Source organism: Dermacentor albipictus, unplaced genomic scaffold, assembly GCF_038994185.2.
Source record: "Dermacentor albipictus isolate Rhodes 1998 colony unplaced genomic scaffold, USDA_Dalb.pri_finalv2 scaffold_103, whole genome shotgun sequence".
Lineage (NCBI taxonomy): Eukaryota > Metazoa > Arthropoda > Arachnida > Ixodida > Ixodidae > Dermacentor > Dermacentor albipictus.
The window spans coordinates 156254-175320 of NW_027225657.1; the positions used below are offsets into that span (position 1 = coordinate 156254).

At 47.0% G+C, this 19067-nt stretch overlaps 1 protein-coding gene across 1 annotated transcript in view; it reads left to right on the forward strand.

Moving 5' to 3' along the window:
• The window catches only part of LOC139046651 (monocarboxylate transporter 12-like), an 82382-nt gene that overhangs the window by 16484 nt on the left and 46831 nt on the right, over positions 1 to 19067 (forward strand). The window contains exon 2 of the mRNA XM_070530384.1: positions 14868 to 14968. Coding sequence (XP_070386485.1) covers positions 14886 to 14968 — 83 coding nt within the window. The 5' untranslated portion in view covers positions 14868 to 14885. The remainder of the gene's footprint in view (positions 1 to 14867; positions 14969 to 19067) is intronic.

The following is a 19067-nucleotide window of genomic DNA, read 5'->3' on the forward strand; positions in this document are numbered from 1 at the left end:
CGCTGTTTTATACATGAACCTTTAGGAGACTTAGCCCCGTATTGAGCAACGCATCTTAAATTGAAGCCCACGCCTGACTTGATATAAATGGGGATGACACCAAATGTTCGATCATAATCTGTATTGTGTGAGATAATCCTTGTGCCTTCAAGGACACGTTGACGAAATTTGAGCGCATTTGTGACAGCAAGCAATTTGTAAATGTTTTTCTTTAAATTACACACAAATGGCATAACAATTGAGCAACACTGGCACGATCACGAGCCTTGACGTCCCACGCAGCATGCCTGCCGGGAGAGCATGAATAATACGACGAAGAATCGGCGTTCCAAATCTGTGGGCATATGGAAAAGTTCTTTGTTCGGCTTGCCATTGCAATTTTTCAACTCAGTGGCTGAAACAATGCCATCGGGGCGCCTATGTAGTTCTGTGGGTGCGAGAGCGAACGAAGGCAGGAGTACTCCTTATCGTACATCAGGTTCCAGCCCGTCAAGCGTAAGGCTTGGGAGATGAATGTGAGGAGAAAGAACCGGCGCTCATGTGACCCTTTTTTTTTTTTTCTTCTCGGAACGCTTCAAGCCTGACAACTACAGCGGCGATACGCGCCTGCTCACCGAGTACGGGATACCTGTGAAAAAACTGAGGCTGCCGTCAGGCGCGAAGCCAACCGTTTTCGCGCACCAAGCCATCCGGCAGGCAGTCCCCCGGAAAAACGTGAGCCTTATTTTTTTTTTTTTTTGCAGTATCGGGCGTAACAAATTGGGTCCAAGTAACGGTTCAGGTAAAGTGTAGATCGCCCTAAATCCTTGCGCCGCGGACACATGTGCGCGGGCATTTCTTTAAATATGCCTCACGCAACATCAGAGGGAAAAAAAAGCTTGTGGTAACGCGCGAGAGCTTAAAAAAAATGTTTTGTTGACTACAGATAGAGAAGCATGCATACATAAAATGCATGCCAGCAAACAATCTATGAGCGTAACAATTTTCACTGTGCTAAGTACCACGAACCTTGCCCTTCCGTCAACGGCTGGATAAGCAGCGCTGCACGCATGAAATAAGAGTGAGGAAAGACAGCAGTATTTCGCGCAAAACCAATGTCGCTATATTATGTTGACCACGCTCACTAGGATGTCTTCGTCCATGGCCTACAAGGTGCGCGCGCGCCAGCTTTGTACTTGATTTTCGTTATCGGGCGACCGCATTTCATCGCCCAACAAAGGTTATCGCACAACGCAGGACACGCCTGCATGTATCGAAAGTTTTTGGAATGTTATCGATGGTTCCATCCGATGTCTGTCACGGAACCTTGTGTAATCTGTTTGCATGTACGCGCGACGCGAACAGCGTAGAACTTTGTGGCAGGTACACGGGTCCCCTTGATTACTCTGAAACATTCGACGACTGATGCATAAAAGCCGACGCGCTTGACCCGCTGATCACATTTCGACGATCTCCAACTTCGTTCACCGCTGTCGCCATTCTTTGAGCGTAGCCTGTTTTTGTGGGCACAGGTTCGCCGAATAAAAGTTAGTTTCGTCTTTCACAGCATTGCTACTGTGTTCTTTACGGTCACTAAGCTGGTGGCGATGAAGTCGAACTCAAACTGGGGGAGGGGTGTAGCACCATCGCTGCTTCTGCTGCTCTAAGATTCGTCGCTTGCTTAACAACGCGAAGTTGGAGTTGTAGAAGACATGCAACCCTATATCTGAGAGAAGTACGGAAAAAAAAGGCAGCTATGCTCCGAGCTCACGTGGTGTGGCGGCTGATTTTACAGCAGAGGAAGGCTCGGTTGCATGCAGCACAAGGTACTAGATTACGGTTGAATGGGACGAATCGCTGGGGCGACGCATGCTTTGCAGTGAGACCATAGAGAAAGAACTTTCAACAAGAGCGGACACTCCCATAGAGCCCAGCGGCCGAATTGACTGTAGCGTCCCAAGCGAATGGTATTAACACCTTCAGGTTTCGGTTTTGGCCCGGGCGGCTCCGCTGATCGGAGCGGCAATTTTTTTTCGCTTCTACTGCTGAACCAACTGCGGACATGTCGCGGAATCCTTGTATTATTTAGGAAAAATGATTCGGAACGATATTTCAAGCATCCAATGAATCTGTGTCACGTGCAATTTCACAAAGAAAACGCAAGACGTCTTCTGAAATGATGAAATGTTTACTTTGCTCTATATAAATCCTCGTTCTGGGCTTCTTGTGCATTCATCCAAACTTATGGCACCAGGTAAGCAGCACTCGTTGCCGTACGAAGCTCCACCGGATGCCATCAGCTAAAAGAAAAGTAAATTACAAGAATGTATGATTTTGGTATATTGACCTAACAGGCATATTGCATGTAAAGGCGAAACGTGCCTAAGTGGTGAACGAGCGGCATTACAGATAAATTCACTTTTACGTGCATTTCGTAGCAAATAGACCCCTCCCAAAGAGCACAATAACATCTGAAGAAAACTTCCCATCTTGAAGCATCCCTTCCTTCCCCTGTATTACTCCCTGCAATTTAAGAGCAGAAATACACGGGTGACTGCGCGTTTCCAATTGCCTCAGTCGACGCGTTGGTACGCCATATACAGAGAGGTGGCTACAACAGAGGCTCTGAGCCAGACCATGTTACACGCTCGCAGAATGCCTTCTAGTCGCACTCAAGACAGATTCGCGGGTGCAAGGCCTGTTTCCAGTCACTCGGAAGACAGAAATGTCAAGTTATTGAGCTCCTCGGTGTTATCTTTCACGCGTCCTGCCAGTTCAAGCAACACACTCCCGTGTTATCACTCTCGGCAATCGCTCGTCGCGTTTTTGACAAGCGTGAGCACCGAAATAAGGCATACGTTGTTGCAGGGCCATAAAAAGCGTCACAAACTTGTCCCACTAAAATTCCGTACACGCAAAACTAACACCATGACAGGCTTGCTTTCTTCCTAACAGTTTCAAAACCCCAGGCGTGGGGAGCATGCCTTAAAAGTATCCCAAAAAAGTTACGACATGGATTACAATAATTTTGGGGGTCAGAGAATGCGTCACGAACTTGTCCCAGTAAGATTTAGTACACGCGAAACCCTCTGCGGCACACAACGAGCTGCGCTACTACGCCGAGCGCGGTCACTGTGCTTCAAAACCACCCCCAAAAGTAGCGAAATTAGTTACAATGATGTCTGTAGTCAGAAAAAGCGCCAAAACTTGTCCCGGAAGATTCAGCACACGGGAAACTGCGTTCCACATCCGAGGTGCTTTTCGTCAAGAAGCCAGGTGCGGCGAGCGTGCTCAGAAAACTACTGAAATAAGTTATAACGATTGGGCTCATAGAAAGCGTCGCAAACACCTCCCAGTACGAGTAATTAACACAAATTAATTATGCCTGGACGGCGGCGCTGTTTTTCGATAACTGCGGTAATATGCGTGCAATATGCGTGCGGTCTGCGTGCTTGAAGTGCATCGAAGACCGTAAAACAAAATTTCTGACCTTGCTGTAGTCCAGTAGTGCAGCGGTGCCATGTCGAAATGCAGGCGGAACACAAAACAAACGAGTCGCCGAGCGCGCGAGTTTCACATGCGCTGCCGGCCACGCTGGCTCCTGTGGCTTGTCTGGCGCATGACGCATGCACGCGTGTCTGGAGTGCCGCTAGCTTGTTGCTGGGCAACGCAAGAATAATAAGTCGCAAAGTATAAGTTCATTTACACTCAAAACTTCTTTTTAGTTTTAGTGGGGAAGAATAATAAAAATAAAACTTTGTAAGTTCATTTCGCATTCTTTTTTTCTGATGCTCGCGTCAACTAACGGATGGAGTTGATACTGGGCGTGACGCGATTCCTGTTGCCAGTTTTTGCCGAGTTTCACCTCTTGTTGAATTTCTTACTCTATGGTGAGGCGCTCGACGACAAAAAAAAAAAAAATGCTGCGGCGGCGCTGCAAGCCGCAGCATCAAGGTCGCGCCGTTGGAAACTGCTGGCGCTACTTCTCGGAAGGATAATTCGTACTACTCCGCACGCTGGTATATGCGTTCAGACAGCTCGAACGGTGTTTATGATTGCATATGACGTCTATTTATGCCTCAGGAGTAAGTACCTTTCTTTTTTATTTGTTTCGTTTTATTCTTGTTAATGCCCCTCGGTGATTTCGCGTGCATTGCTGCCACATTGTCGGCTTTCATTCTGCTATGTTATTGTACGGTTCCGTCTGGAGAAAAAATATTTTTCTTCTTGAAGCAGCATGTATCTCTGGTGTGTATTTTTGCGCATACAGGTTTCCATCGGTAGGTCTGGCGAAACGCAGGGGAAAAAAAACGGACGCGAACTTCCTGCTTTCCGCTTCAAACATATAAAACATGTGTGCCCGACTCGACACCATGTACACAATGGTATACGGGTGGCATTCTCATAGGAAAAAAGAAACCTGCAGTTCAACATTGCTCTCATGCTTCTGTCTTCTTCGCGCAATCGAATGCAGAGTAATTGGCACGGGTTAGATTATTGCGGTCGGACCTCGGGCGCCGAAAACTGCAGCAGGTAGCCATTATACATGTTAATCTTTGGTCCGTAAGCCATGCAAAATTTTATGTCCAGCCCATACAAAAAAAAAAATGCAGCACTGTAGACTTCGACAGTTGGAGGACGAAGAAGAAGTCGCAGAGCAGTGCGGACGTGCCCACATCGGCTCCCTTTTTCCAAGGTTTTCGGCTGTTTTGCGATGCCGACCCACGGAACCTATACCTTTTATGAAGCGGAAAGTTCCGAGGATTGCGCAGATAGTGGACTCTAATCGGTGGGTGGACTTTTCACCATTTTGTGACTCCTTGAATCTCCGACCACGCCACGAGAGCGCCAAGCCTAACGGGCTGCGCCTACTTAGGCGCGGCAGCGCGAGAAGGCGTAGGCCTAACCACCCTCCGGCGCGGGCGACCGGCGTTCCAAGTGAACTACTGACCAACAGAAACCATGCCCGGGACCGTAGTCGTCGAGGGGATGAAAATCGCCCCGGAGGAGCTCGATGAAGCGGGATGGACGACCGCCCTCGGCAGCAAACGAAAACAACCAACGAGTACGCCTTCATATGGCGGGCAACGTGTCACCAAGAATATGCCGGCTGGCAGCCGCACGGCCAGCTCACCGGCCAAAACGTTCATGAAGCAGGTAACGGCAGCCTCGAGGCTACCGAAATTACCTAAGGACCAAATCAAGATCATCGTGCGCTCCAAAGGAGGCCTCGACGTTTCCAAAACGGATATCATACTCCTCGCCCAAGCCCTGGCCATGGAGGCGGCCTTGACGGAACAGCAGACTGCCGAGGATACCGTGTGCCCAAACAAGATGCAGAACATTTTGGTTATCTCTACCCCTCACGATCAAAACGCGAGGGCGTATGCTAGAATCAGCAAGATACATACTAAGCTCGGCGCCTTTGAGGTCTCAGCCTACATTTCTGCCTGTGATGACACGTGCAAAGGTGTAATAAGAAACATCTACCCTTCATTTGACGAAGGAGCCCTTAGGAGGATGATTCTGAACCCAAGAAACTCTACGGCATTGGAAGTCAGAAGAATTAAGAACACACAAGTAATTGTTATACTGTTCGATGGCATGCGATTGCCCAACACGGTCATGTGTGGAGCCGCCCTCGTTCCATGCTTTCTGTACAAACGCCAGATGGATGTATGCTACGCGTGTGGCCACGTGGGTAACCGAGCCGACGCGTGGCCCAATAGCGAAGAGGAAAAGAAGTGCCACGGCTGTGGGAAAATGAAGTCATCAGAGTTACAAGAGGAGGAACACCAATGCCCACCCAAATGTGAAGCATGTGGCGGCCCCCATATCACCGGGGATAGGAACGCTACCAGATCCCATACATTGTTAGGCGTCGGCGTCGAAGGCGACGACGAATGTTGCAAAAAGCACAGATGGCCAGCGGCGATGACATCAGTATCTCCTACGCACAGAGCTCGGTGACATGTGCGGCAGCATATGGTGGCTCCAACCTGCAATCCCGCTCACAATCGAGGGGACACTCTCGCTCCAGGAGGCGACCCAGCTCAGGGAAAGGTGGGGATTCCAGCGCATCCAGGTCGAGATCCCCGTCCCGGTCTCGCTCCCAGCCCGCGAAACGGGACACGTGGGCCCACAATGTCGAGGGCTCCGGACAACACCGTCGATGGGAAAGAAGACTACGATCCCCGAATCCAATCACTTGAGGCGGAAAATAACAGCTCAGGCGCGAACCTGCAGAGCTTAAAGAAGCGTTAAATAGCATTAGAGGGCAAATCTGGAACCGCGATGAGGATAACATTAAAGATCTAGGCCCACTTGCTGGTAAATCCAAGCTTAAAGCTCCCAACCCAAAACCGGTGAGCGAGACAGAAGAGGAGGATGAGATGGCTGAGCCGAGCGAAGCCATAGCTATCGCCGCCGATGCTCCTGCCAAAATAAACAGCAGAGGCAAGCTAGCCGCCATAGAAAAGGCCCCAGGACGCATGATGGAAATGCTCTCCGGGATGGAGACGAGATTAACTCAACTAGAGAGACCCAAGGTTCAAGCCAAAGGCAGGCTTATGGTGTCGACAGTGCAGAATCAGACAGAGCCGAATCCCGAAAGTGGGGCTAAAGGGCTAATTCATCATACTCAGTAGGCAAAATGGCGAACGCAAACAGCACGAATCTGAAAATCTGGCAGTGGAACTGCGCCAGTTTCCAGAGGCGCAAGGCCCCATTAGGACAGTTTATCAGGTCTATTGCGCACAAGCCGCAGCTTATGTTGTTACAGGAAACGCTATGTAGAGCTGAAATTTTCCTCTCGGGGCACTGCATGGTAGCATACAGGAGAGAAAAGTGAAGAGGTATCGCTACACTAATCAGAAAAAAACATCTCGTTCGTTGAGCACGAGGTCAGCGCGTACAAAGCGGGCCTCGAGTCCCAGTTAAGAGAGATCGTACCCAACAGAAGAATCAATTCTGAAATTTTAATTCTCAACGTGTACAGCGCACCATCGGACAGGAAAAGAGACTTTAAAACATTACTAGGCACCACGTCTAGGGCGGCGAGAAGCGCGCCTCTGGTTGTTGCGGGTGACATCAACGCACCCAATACGGAATGGGGGTACATTTACAAAAGTGCAAAAGGGACGAACTTGGCCTTCAACGCTGCAGAGCTCGGCTTAATACTCGTCATAGACCCAAGGCTCCCCACCAGATCCGCTAATTCGGTCAGTCGAGATACGTCTCCCGATCTCACCTTCCTCCGAGGTATCGAGGGCACGTGGGACGACCTCCAGGAGGGGCTAGGCAGTGACCATTACAAACTTGAAATTCGGTTGCGTGTCAAACCCAGACCACCCGCAAGATATGAGTATATGGACTGGGACCTGTTTCGAAATATCAGAAATGAAACAGTCCCGCCAGACGAAACGTATGCCGATCTGCTAGATAATCTGAACAAGGCGGTTAAAGGAGCAACCAAAGAAATCATTACGGATGTGGATGTTCCTAAAATGGACTCGAGACTTGCTCACCTTCTGGAGGCTAAACACGCCCTCTCAGCCAGGTGGAAGACACAAAAGCTTAATCGTAGACTCAGATCAAAAATCGCGCTTCTTAACAAGGAGATTGAAACCTATTCGGCCCAGCTCGCCCTGCAGCAATGGGATGAGATGTGTAGCGAAACGGAGGGGCGTATACGAAGAGGTAGCAAATGGAGCTTACTTAAAAGTCTCCTCAACGATAAACAGTCTAAGGACACCCTTAGCCTTGCAACGGATAGGCTCATTAAAAAGCAAACCGCAATCGGTCTCACCGACAGGGAATTAGCCAATAACTTAGCACGTACTTATCTCCCCCTCGCCGAAGACGCGGATCGCCCGGTAGAGCGTGTGAACTACATGGGATTCTCGGAACCTGATCTAGACGAACCTTTCACCGAGTCAGAGATCAGACACGTTCTCTTCAATCTAAATGGCAGATCAGCCCCGGGACCTGATGGAATCACTAACAAACTCCTGAGGAACCTAGACTATAGGACAATCGACATAGTCACGGCCAAAATAAATGAGGTATGGAAAAGTGGACAGGTCCCGATAGACTGGCGTACCGCAAAATTGGTACTCATACCCAAACCAGGAAAACGTTCACATATAAATAATCTGCGGCCTATTTCCCTTGCATCATGCATCGCCAAGGTTGCGGAGCACGCGGTATATAACAGGATCACTGAACATATTGAAAACAAGGAGCTCTTTAGACACAGACCAATCGGCTTTAGACAGGCGTTGGCCACGCAGGACGCTATGCTTTTGCTTAAGAAAGCAATCTTTAATAACCCTACTCGCGACGTGACAGGGATCCTCGCACTGGACCTCTCCAAGGCCTTCGACAGGGTCGCCCATAAACACATCCTGACAGAGACTTCGTCTCTCAACCTGGGCCAGCGGTTTCATGATTACACCAGATCCTTCCTCGCGGATCGCAAGGCACACCTCCGACTAGGCATGGCCACGGGAGGACCCTACGAACTAGGCATCTGCGGCAACCCGCAGGGCTCAGTCCTCTCCCCACTCTTATTTAATATAGCCATGCACAAACTCTCCACTCGCCTCGATGCAATCCCGAACGTGGGTCACGCCATTTATGCGGACGATATTACGATCTGGGCGCCGGGCGGATCGCTAGCCATGCTCGAACACTCGTTACAAAGCGCGTTGGAGGCTACCGAAGATTTTCTTAAAAACACGGGCCTTAAACTCTCCCCCGCTAAATCAGAGCTACTGTTATACCGCCAGTCCAGACAGGGGGTCAGAAATCTTGCCCCTCTGGAAACTTTGCCGGTAGAAATTCGAGCTAAAAATGGACATCCCATACCGAGGAAGGACTCGGTCAAGATACTAGGCCTCCTCATCGATGCCAAGGGCTGTAACTCGACGGCCCTCAACAGGCTCACTGGACAGGCTAGTAATGTCCTAAGACTTGTAGCCCGCGTCTCAAATGGAAGAGGCGGTCTTTAAGAGGATAATTTGCTCAGAGCTTATCAGGCATTCTTCCTGAGTCATGTCACCTACATCGCGCCGTACCTTAATTGGGGTAAAGCGGAAAAGGCCAAGCTCGACTCCGTAATCAGAACCGGCCTCAAGTGCGTGCTCGGCCTTCCGCAGTCCACAAGCACTGAGAAGCTGCTGGAGCTAGGACTCCATAACATCATCGATGAGCTAATAGAATCTCACACAGCGGCTCAGATAATGAGATTTTCATCCACTAAGCCAGGGATTAAGATTTTAGGAGAAGCAGGAATCCAACCCAGACATGAACCGGCGACCAAAGTTAGCTTGACCCGAGAAACCAGAGCTCGAATCATGGTTGACCCCGTCCCGCGACACATTCACCCAGTGCATAACCAGGGAAGAAGATTCGCGAGAGCCAAGTCCATCCTTAAAAAGATCAATCAGCAGAAGCTAGATGCCCTCTTTGTCGATGCTACCAAATATGACAGCGGGGATAAGTTCGCTGTCTCGTTGGTAGAAGCGGGGGGCAACCTGGTCAATGCAGCCTCTGTTTATACTAAGTTTGCCCATGTGGCGGAGGAAGCAGCGATCACTCTGGCTTTTTCACAGCTCAAAAGTTCCCGCTATCGTCTTCTCGGACTCGCGCACAGCGGTTAGATCCTTCTCGTCCGCCCTCATATGTGAACAGGCGTACAGTATTGTGATCAAAGCACTTCAAAGGAGCAGGGAGAGTACCGAAGGAGGATACCAAATCTTGTGGTTCCCAGCCCATCTAGATAGCTCAGTTAACCCGCTTGGATGTAATCCTAACGAGCAGGCCCACCGGAGAGCGCGCGATTTCACACACCGCGCTGTCGCGGGTAGCCAGGCTTGGAACGAGGTCAACATCCACAAAGATCCATTAAGTACATTCCACGAAATTGTTTCCCATTATCGACTAGGCAAGAGGACATTTCCACCCCCTCACCCCAAACTGAACAAACCTCAGGCTACCATACTAAGACTCCTGCAAACCCGTACATATCCCACTCCTCGTTCTCTTCACAGGATAGATCCTGAACACTCACAGTCGTGCCCCAAATGTGGCCATGACTCATGCTTCTGTGACCACGTGCTCTGGCTGTGCCCAGCCCTTAACGCCTCTCCACCCATCATGAAAGAACAATGGCAGGACTCTCTCAAGAGCAGCAATCTCAGCAATCAACTCCAGGCTGTCCAGAGGGCCCACTACATTGCCGCGGGGCTTGATCTCCCGGTTCCATCGTGGGCGGAGCCACCGACTTGATCTTCGGGAGCCTTCGGTTTGGCTCCCCGAGGTCTCAGTCCCTGAGGACTCAAATAAAGTTCTTGTCATGTCATGCAACACTGTAGCTTGATTAGTGGCTACATAGTGGATATGGTGTTGCGCTGCTAACCTCGTGCTCACGAGTTCAGACCCGTTCGCAGAATTTGATGAAAACGATATAGCAAAATACTTGTGTAGTTTTCTTTAGGTACACGTTAAGGAACCCCAGTTGGTCAGAACTGAACAGGGCGCTTCATTATACTACTGACTGACGCGAAACGCCAGAATTTGTTTAGTGAAAAAAAGGTAGCTGCGTCCATCGGATTTTCTAGGGGTGTAAAGAAAAAAAATTATACTAGGAAATTTCTGAGAAAAACATGTTATACTTATTTTATATTTCACACCTAAATGTAATGTCACTCTCAACTGTGCGCCCGCTAAACTAAGCAACTTCTGTATTTTAAACGGCTGCTTTCAGTTATCCGGTGCACTACCATGAGGACAATAATGAAGCAAAGGAACGGTATTCCTCACGTACACGTAGAGATATTTGTAAACCTGCTGTGTTCATTGAAGAAGATTAGTGTCGTGCCACATTAGGCACCCAGTTTTAATCTGGTGGCAGACATGGTGAGACCACCGGAAAAATGTTTTGCTTGCCTGAATCAAGTCAGCAGATTTACAAGCTGCCCCAAAACGGGGCGTTTATTTTCAATGACAGCTGGGAACTTGTTCAGCAGAACCGATTAGAACCCGTGCGTTAACTCTCAGGAACTGGTGCGCCTCTGCGCCATAGACGCCACTCTACTGAAGTGCAATCATTCTGAACGAGAGTTCTCACTTTCATCGGCCCCTCAACTTCGAGACTTCAAAAGTGTTGTTACGCGTTGCGTTCGAATGAAAACGGCTATTCGATAATTTCACGGCGGAGCTGTCATGTGCTAGTTTCCAGCGTTTCGTGGTGTGCATAGGAAAAAACGATGGCGCCGTTTATAAAGATAAAATAGCTTAAGCATGAGGCAAAGACGTATCGGCGTATATGTCCCAGCTGCGATTGAGGCCAGATGTGTCAAAACCGGTGATCGATGGTGGATGATGGTTCTACGCAAATAACGACAGCTTGGCCGTTGCGCCCTAGGCCTTACCGACGAGGGCGAGAGCCTTGATTTGCAATGTGGCGGCGTGTGCCCTGTACAGAGTGGGGACGGAATCGTCCCATCGCGCAAGTTCATGCCGGAACGTCAGAGAGGGACCCCGAAGACATTAAGATCATCACATGTAGGTGAGTCCTCCCGATGGGCCCCCATTCCATCGTCATTTAGCGTCGATGCGTCTCCCACAACGAAAAGTGGTTCTTGGCGCTTCTCTTGGAAAAGTTCGGCCTTCAATGTTACACCAAGACCAATGTCTCCGCGACACGACATTGGTCCTCACGTTCGCTAAGATCTCCAGTGTAACCATAGAGCGCATGGCTGTCTATTATAGCGACCATAAAGCCATAATTAGTGTGGTCGTGGCATAAACACCATTACAAATAACCTTAACAACGTGCATATATCGGTTATATTGTTTTGTTGTTTATTTTGTTTATAGTGTGACGAAGAAGATCGGCAGGCTGAAAAGCCCGTTGCCATCGCGTGGCACGTACCCAGTTCGTTCGCTCGCTGCGCCCTACCTGCTGGTGCTGAGTTTGTCGCTGCTGCTCTACGAGCCGAATAAACCCCCTTTACAATAGTTACAAAGAGCTCCGCTGGTCATCCGCTTTCACAAAGTGGAATGGGTCTGAATATTTAATAGTGAATTCTGAAGTCGCATACGATATCATTCAGCAAATATCATTCGATTAGAATATATGTTGCTATTTCATTTTGCCTGCTGGCACGTTGAAGGAGATAGCCAGACAGGCTACGGAGATTTACATTGGTAAAGACTTCCCTACCTTGCCGATTCCATATGAGTACATAGACAATATCTATTCCCTAACATTGTTGTTCATTTTAATGTCCAATAATTGCCTAGAATTCTTTTCTCGGGAAGTTAATTGGTTCACCTGGGCCTGGTGCAGCTTTATAATGAAACACGCCTATTCCGGTCGGGTGTTTCCAGTTTGTGAATCTGCACATTTAGTATGTATTTGATAATTTTTCTCTTACGTATATATGGATGTGGTGGTGGTGGTGGATATACATATATATATATATATATATATATATATATATATATATATATATATATATATATATATATATCGTTAGATTAAGTTAGAATTACATTGGTCATCTGCGTCTCTTCGAGCCACGCCATTAATAACCCTGGTTCATTTCACTATAATACCGTTTCCTTTGATCATTGTCCCTGATCAATATTCCATCAACAAGAGTCGCAGGCACACCAGAGTAAGTAAAACCATAAAAACATTTTAGTGAACAGACTTCCTGCGAGAAAAACTGGGCGTCCGCTAGTGTCCTGGACGCGAACGCGAGCTCGCAAGCAGACGACGCACTTGACACCGACAGCAAAATTGAAGACTTCATCTTGTATAACCCTTTACTTAAATATGTATACGCAGCAGAAAGCTGTCAATATAAATTTGCGGTTGAAATAAAGTACCATTACAAGGGCGTATGGGCTCGATCGGTCTCAGCGCCCGCATCAAAATTACGTTAAATATATCGCGAAGCACACCTTCGCCCCCATCTAGCTGGCTCGCAGCGCCCTCACACAATTTTTCGACACGGGGCGCCTAATCGGAAGAGAGGTTTTCATTCCACTCGACCAATGTCTAGTACATTCCACACATGGCGTGACACGTGGCTCGGCAAAATGGCTCTAGGCGCCGGAGAGCGGTGCGTAGAGCCGACGAGTTTTAGCTAATATTTTGGACAGAAATGCGCCTATACTTCCCAGTTTTTGCGCCTTTGCAGCCATAATGGGCCCTCTACTACAATTGCTCGTGAAAAACCGCAAAATGTAGGGTGGCCGCGTCATGCCTTCTTTAAATGACGGCTGTCGTGAACGTGCTGAAGGAAACGCAATGATCGTCTCGGCACGTTCACGCCAGGAGGTATTTAGATCAGCGAAAGCATGGACTTCAAGTTAAGATGTATTCCCGAATACGGGGGTTAGTACAGTGGGCGAGAGAAGCCATTCGCGTCTACGGGAAGCACCATTCTTGGCACGCTGTTTTTCGCTCACTTGACCGAAAACTGCGGACCCAGTAGTGGACCGCCGCTACGCTGGTACGCGTGCGTGCAAATGACGCTGCCAGCATTCTAGCGCGACCTTCGATGTGTGTGCTGCTACAAGCGAAAGGGTGATTGCATCCCTGATGCTGAACGCGGTCGTCACAACGCACCGGCAGCACTGTCTCCTGCAAACGCGGACGCTTGCGGGGCTATATACACTGGAAATGTTGCCAAAATGAGAACATCCTTCACAGTGAACCACCGAGAATACGACTCTGTATGTCATAAAATTTACGAACTCATGAAATGAAAAATAAAGTTCGGAATTGCTGTTGGACTTGTACAGCTGGCGGACTCGTGCATGACGGCCAGCTTGACGGCGTCAAGGCGGCTTATCGCGACCAGCGATCAACTTGCGCTTCTGGCATGAGTTTAACGTTGCACATCTTTCGCAGTTTTCGTATGCTGCCAACGAAATATTCCGCTAACACGCCATTGCCATGACTTTCTCTGATAGATGAATTCAGATGAGTTTACGGTGCCAAGGCAAAAACGAAAATGTTTTACGCGCGAAATTTTTATTTACTACAAGAAGGACATTTTTATCACGAAAGAAATAATGGATTGTATGCTTTGTTAAATGTGACGAAGCCTAAAGATGATTACATTTGCAGTCTACATACAGCTACGTTGCAATAAAATTGCGTTTTGGATGTGTAGCTTGGCTGTGCGGCCACAGAAAGTTGTCAACGGGTATAGTCGCCATGCTATTCCGTGCAAGTCTGATTGAGCTGCCGAGTGCGTAGTGTGTAGCTGTACTGATGGCAAAAGAGGAATGGGCGACAAAAGATCTTTTGCAAGAACGAACGCTCCGAAATGTACATACAAATTACTGCGAAACAATTTCGTACGTAAACATTGCAGGGTATTTGGCTGGCCCCTGCATTAACGCGGCTTGCAAAAAACATGTACAAGAGATGTGTACTTTCGTCACCCTCTGCATGATACCAGGAATCGCAGATCAGACACGTATTAGAATATGCTATGAACGGTTCTTGTAATGAATGTTAAGTGAGGTTAGGACGGAGAAGTTTAACACTTTTGTGTTCCGTATACGAGTAGAACTTTGCACATTACGGTGCCTTTCTGCTAAATACTTGATTCTTAGCGATGTTCTGTGATCTCTTGTGTGATGTGAATTTGCAAGACAGTACTGAAAACAGGGTTTTCATTGTCTATGGTGAGCTTGTCTTTCGCATTTCATGTTGTCATGAGATGAGCGCATTCTTCATTCACTACATCATTTACCTTCATGTGCTTCGCCTTGTGGAATACACATTGTTTTCATATATGTTCCCATTCAGGAGTGCAACTGAATACATAAACCCTTAGTTCATATGTGTATTCTCGCAGGGCTCTCACAAACTACATATGGAACAACGACGGCATTCACAAAGAATGGAAGATGCAAACACAAGACGTCCAACTTCAAGTGAAATTTTCACACTTTCCAAGTAAGTAAATATTCAATGTTACTGTCTAACATTTATTCAGCAAATGACTCTTCTCATAAGATTTGTAAGGAAGACTCGAAGGAAACAACGATTGCATACTATTCGAATCATCGTTTATTGTTTCATCCTTGATTGACGATAAAATAGTAGAAGCGTCAAATGGGAGCAATTCGCACATTATCCAAAGCTGGGCTAGTTGGCTGTGAATTGCACTAGGGAATATCGTTCCAGCGCGTAAATGAACAAGTGCAAGCAGAGAGGGACGGCATTCCGGCGTTCTTTTTGTCTCTCTCTGCTAGTCCTTCTTTATTTCCGTGATGGAACGATAATTCATAATGCTTTGGACATTATTATCTGCTACCAGACTCGGTGTTCTTAAAATTTTGCTATAGAAAAGAGCATAATTAGGCCATTGAAGTCTAGCGTCTCCTTCTCAGGCTCTCGCTAAAGATTGATGGACGGCACTGTGTGCTCCAAACTGAGGTTTCTGTGTGTGTTTATAGTATGAATATTGAATATTCATATTCTAAAATATGAATATGAACATTGTGAAAAAGTCACATATGTACTACATTATTTCTTTGAAGTAACTATTTCTAAAGGATCATATCGTAATTTTCCCATTCCCTAAATTGCAATACAGTTTTGGTTTGTCAAAAATATAGAGAAAAATAGAAATTTTGTTGCAATTGTGCCCTGTCTTCTTCTGCCTGATTTCTGCCCTAGCAGTTAGGTATCTTAAGGGCCATAAGTTTTATAGATTTGCTATAGGAAATACATTAAATGAGTTTTGCATGAAACTGAAGATATTATAACTATAATAACTATTTAACTTTTTAACTATAATAACTATTTAGCCTAACTGTGCGCTCCAGCTTGCTCACCCTCCATCAACTGCAAAGTTTTCCCAAGCAGAAGTATCACATTCTGAAAAAGGAATGAGTGTTCCGGGTGGAGAGGATATTGCAAGACCCGTATTTCGCATTATGCTATACGCGGCCAGACACTGCCACTAGTTTGACCATTCTAAGCTACGACTCCTTATAGCAATAAGATGGCAAGCCCATGCGCAAGCGATAATTGCTTTTGCATGACAAAATGAAATTATCAGCCACATCTTTGGGGTAGTTCTATGCAGCAACTAGAACTTACGACAACCAATAGCTGGTTGTAGGACAATACTCCACTGCTTTCTGGACGATGGCTTTCACTGAAGTATTCTTTCTGATGTTGTTTTGTTGCTGCTGCTCGTTTGTTTGTAATGGATGGTCTTGTTGAGCGCTGAATGATACATTTTTAGAAATTTCAATATTTTCCTCATGATTAGGCCTTCTTTCAATCCAATCCTTTTATGTGACAGAGACTCTAAAGGTGGTCAACATTTTCCAAGCGGATAGATGCGAGCACATCTCCACCGTGCAGCATAGAAAGCTACTGTTGCTGATGTACACTTAAAAAACATATATCGCGTGCAGTTATTGTAGCACCAAAGAACTCCAAATCACAGCAATTCTCCTCGTGGAAAGCAATCCGTTTGGTGCTTTATAACAGGGTCGAATAATTATCCATCGAAGTTTTGCGTTCGAATCAATACTTGATGAACTGCCTGAACATATTTTGATAATGAATGTCATCAGCTAACATTAATATGTGTTTTAGTAGTTCAAGTTGACAGTCAGCAATTCTTGCAAGTTGCGTTCGTGTATGCAAAATTTCATATTTTTTGACACCTTGCACAGGTGAGCTCGAAGATACTGTATGCCTTACATAATACCAGGATCCAGCGAGACACAGATACTGAGCTTTCCAATAAAATCAGCACTTGTTTCCTCGTAAATTATAAAGACTAAAGTTGGCACACGAAGTTGGCTTTAACCTGCTGATATCTGAATACAGCTCAGAAGTCGAATACTATTTCAAGTTAGTTCGTAATACCTACTTGCGTATTATAAACTTCAAAAACAGGACTGTTGTTCATATATACAGTGGCTAGATGCTGAGAGTAGCCTCTTTATGTACGCCGAGACAGTAACCGTTTACTGCAGTAATATACTGAAGCAAGGTTTGGGTATGGGGTAGTTACAGCGCATACAAAGACAAGGGACCAAAAGAACGACTAAAACAGGCGCTGTTAAGTACACACTAAGATTTTAAGGGCGGCAAGATTTATAGAACCAGCACCTGTCTTCGTCGTTCTTTTGGTCCCTTGTCTAGGTATGCGCTTTAGTGATGTTTGAGATACTGCAGTAATGCTTGTTCTCACAGCAACCACTTATCTTTGCCTGATCAGTATGTAACATTGTGCATGGTAATATTATGTCGATGTGTCATTCTGGTTGGCGGTACTACAAACGTATGTCAAGGATGCCTTCTGTCGTCTGCTCCAACACAGAGGTCAGGGACAAGTTAGTGTCCATTTTAACAAACGTTGATGGCAGGAATAGCACTAAACTGCTTTAGTAAGGTATCGCCTCCCACTGACGTTCAATTCGAGGAGAATATTTGGCTTGACTACTTCAGAGTTACCTTTGAAAAGGACACAAGGCCATCTCCAATGTACACGGGTCCCCTTGATTACTCTGAAACATTCGACGACTGATGTATAAAAGCGGACGCGCTTGACCCGCTGATCACATTTCGACGATCTCCAACTTCGTTCACCGCTGCCGCCATTCTTTGAGCGTAGCCTGTTTTTGTGGGCACAGGTTCGCCGAATAAAAGTTAGTTTCGTCTTTCACAGCATTGCTACTGTGTTCTTTGCGGTCACTAAGCTGGTGGCGATGAAGTCGAACTCAAACTGGGGGAGGGGTGTAGCACCATCGCTGCTTCTGCTGCTCTAAGATTCGTCGCTTGCTTAACAACGCGAAGTTGGAGTTGTAGAAGACATGCAACCCTATATCTGAGAGAAATACGGCAAAAAAGGCAGCTATGCTCCGAACTCAGGTGGTGTGGCGGCTGATTTTATAGCAGAGGAAGGCTCGGTTGCATGCAGCACAAGGTACTAGATTACGGTTGAATGGGACGAATGACTGGGGCGACGCATGCTTTGCAGTGAGGCCATAGAGAAGGAACTTTCAACAAGAGCGGACACTCCCATAGAGCCCAGTGGCCGAATTGACTGTAGCGTCCCAAGCGGATGGTATTAACACCTTCCGGTTTCGGTTTTGGCCCAGGCGGCTCCGATGATCGGCGGGGCAATTTTTTTTTTGCTTCTACTGCTGAACCAACCACGGACATGGCGCGGAATCGTTGTATTATTTAGAAAAAATGATTCGGAACGATATTTCAAGCATCCAATGAATCTGTGTCACGTGCAATTTCACAAAGAAAACGCAAGACCTCTTCTGAAATGATGAAATGTTTACTTTGCTCTATATAAATCCTCGTTCTGGGCTTCTTGTCCATTCATCCAAACTTATGGCACCAGGTAAGCAGCACTCGTTGCCGTATGAAGCTCCACCGGATGCCATCAGCTAAAAGAAAAGTAAATTACAAGCATGTATGATTTTGGTATATTGACCTAACAGGCATATTGCATGTAAAGGCGAAACGTGCCTAAGTGGTTAACGAGCGGCATTACAGATAAATTCACTTTTACGTGCAATTCATAGCAAATAGACCCCTCCCAAAGAGTGCAATAACACCTGAAGAAAACTTCCCATCTTGAAGCATCCCTCCCTTCCCCTGTATTACTCCCTGCAATTTAAGAGCAGAAATACACGGGTGACTGCGCGTTTCCAATTGCCTCAGTCGACGCGATGGTACGCCAAATACAGAGAGGTGGCTACAACAGAGGCTCTGAGCCAGACGATGTTACACGCTCGCAGAATGCCTTCTAGTCGCACTCAAGACAGATTCGCGGGTGCAAAGCCTGTTTCCAGTCACTCGGAAGACATAAATGTCAAGTTATTGAGCTCCTCGGTGTTATCTTTTACGCGTCCTGCCAGTTCAAGCAACACACTCCCGTGTTATCACTCTAGGCAATCGCTCGTCGCGTTTTCGGCAAGCGTGAGCACCGAAATAAGGCATACGTTGTTGCAGGGCCATAAAAAGCGTCACAAACTTGTCCCACTAAAATTCCGTACACGCAACACTAACA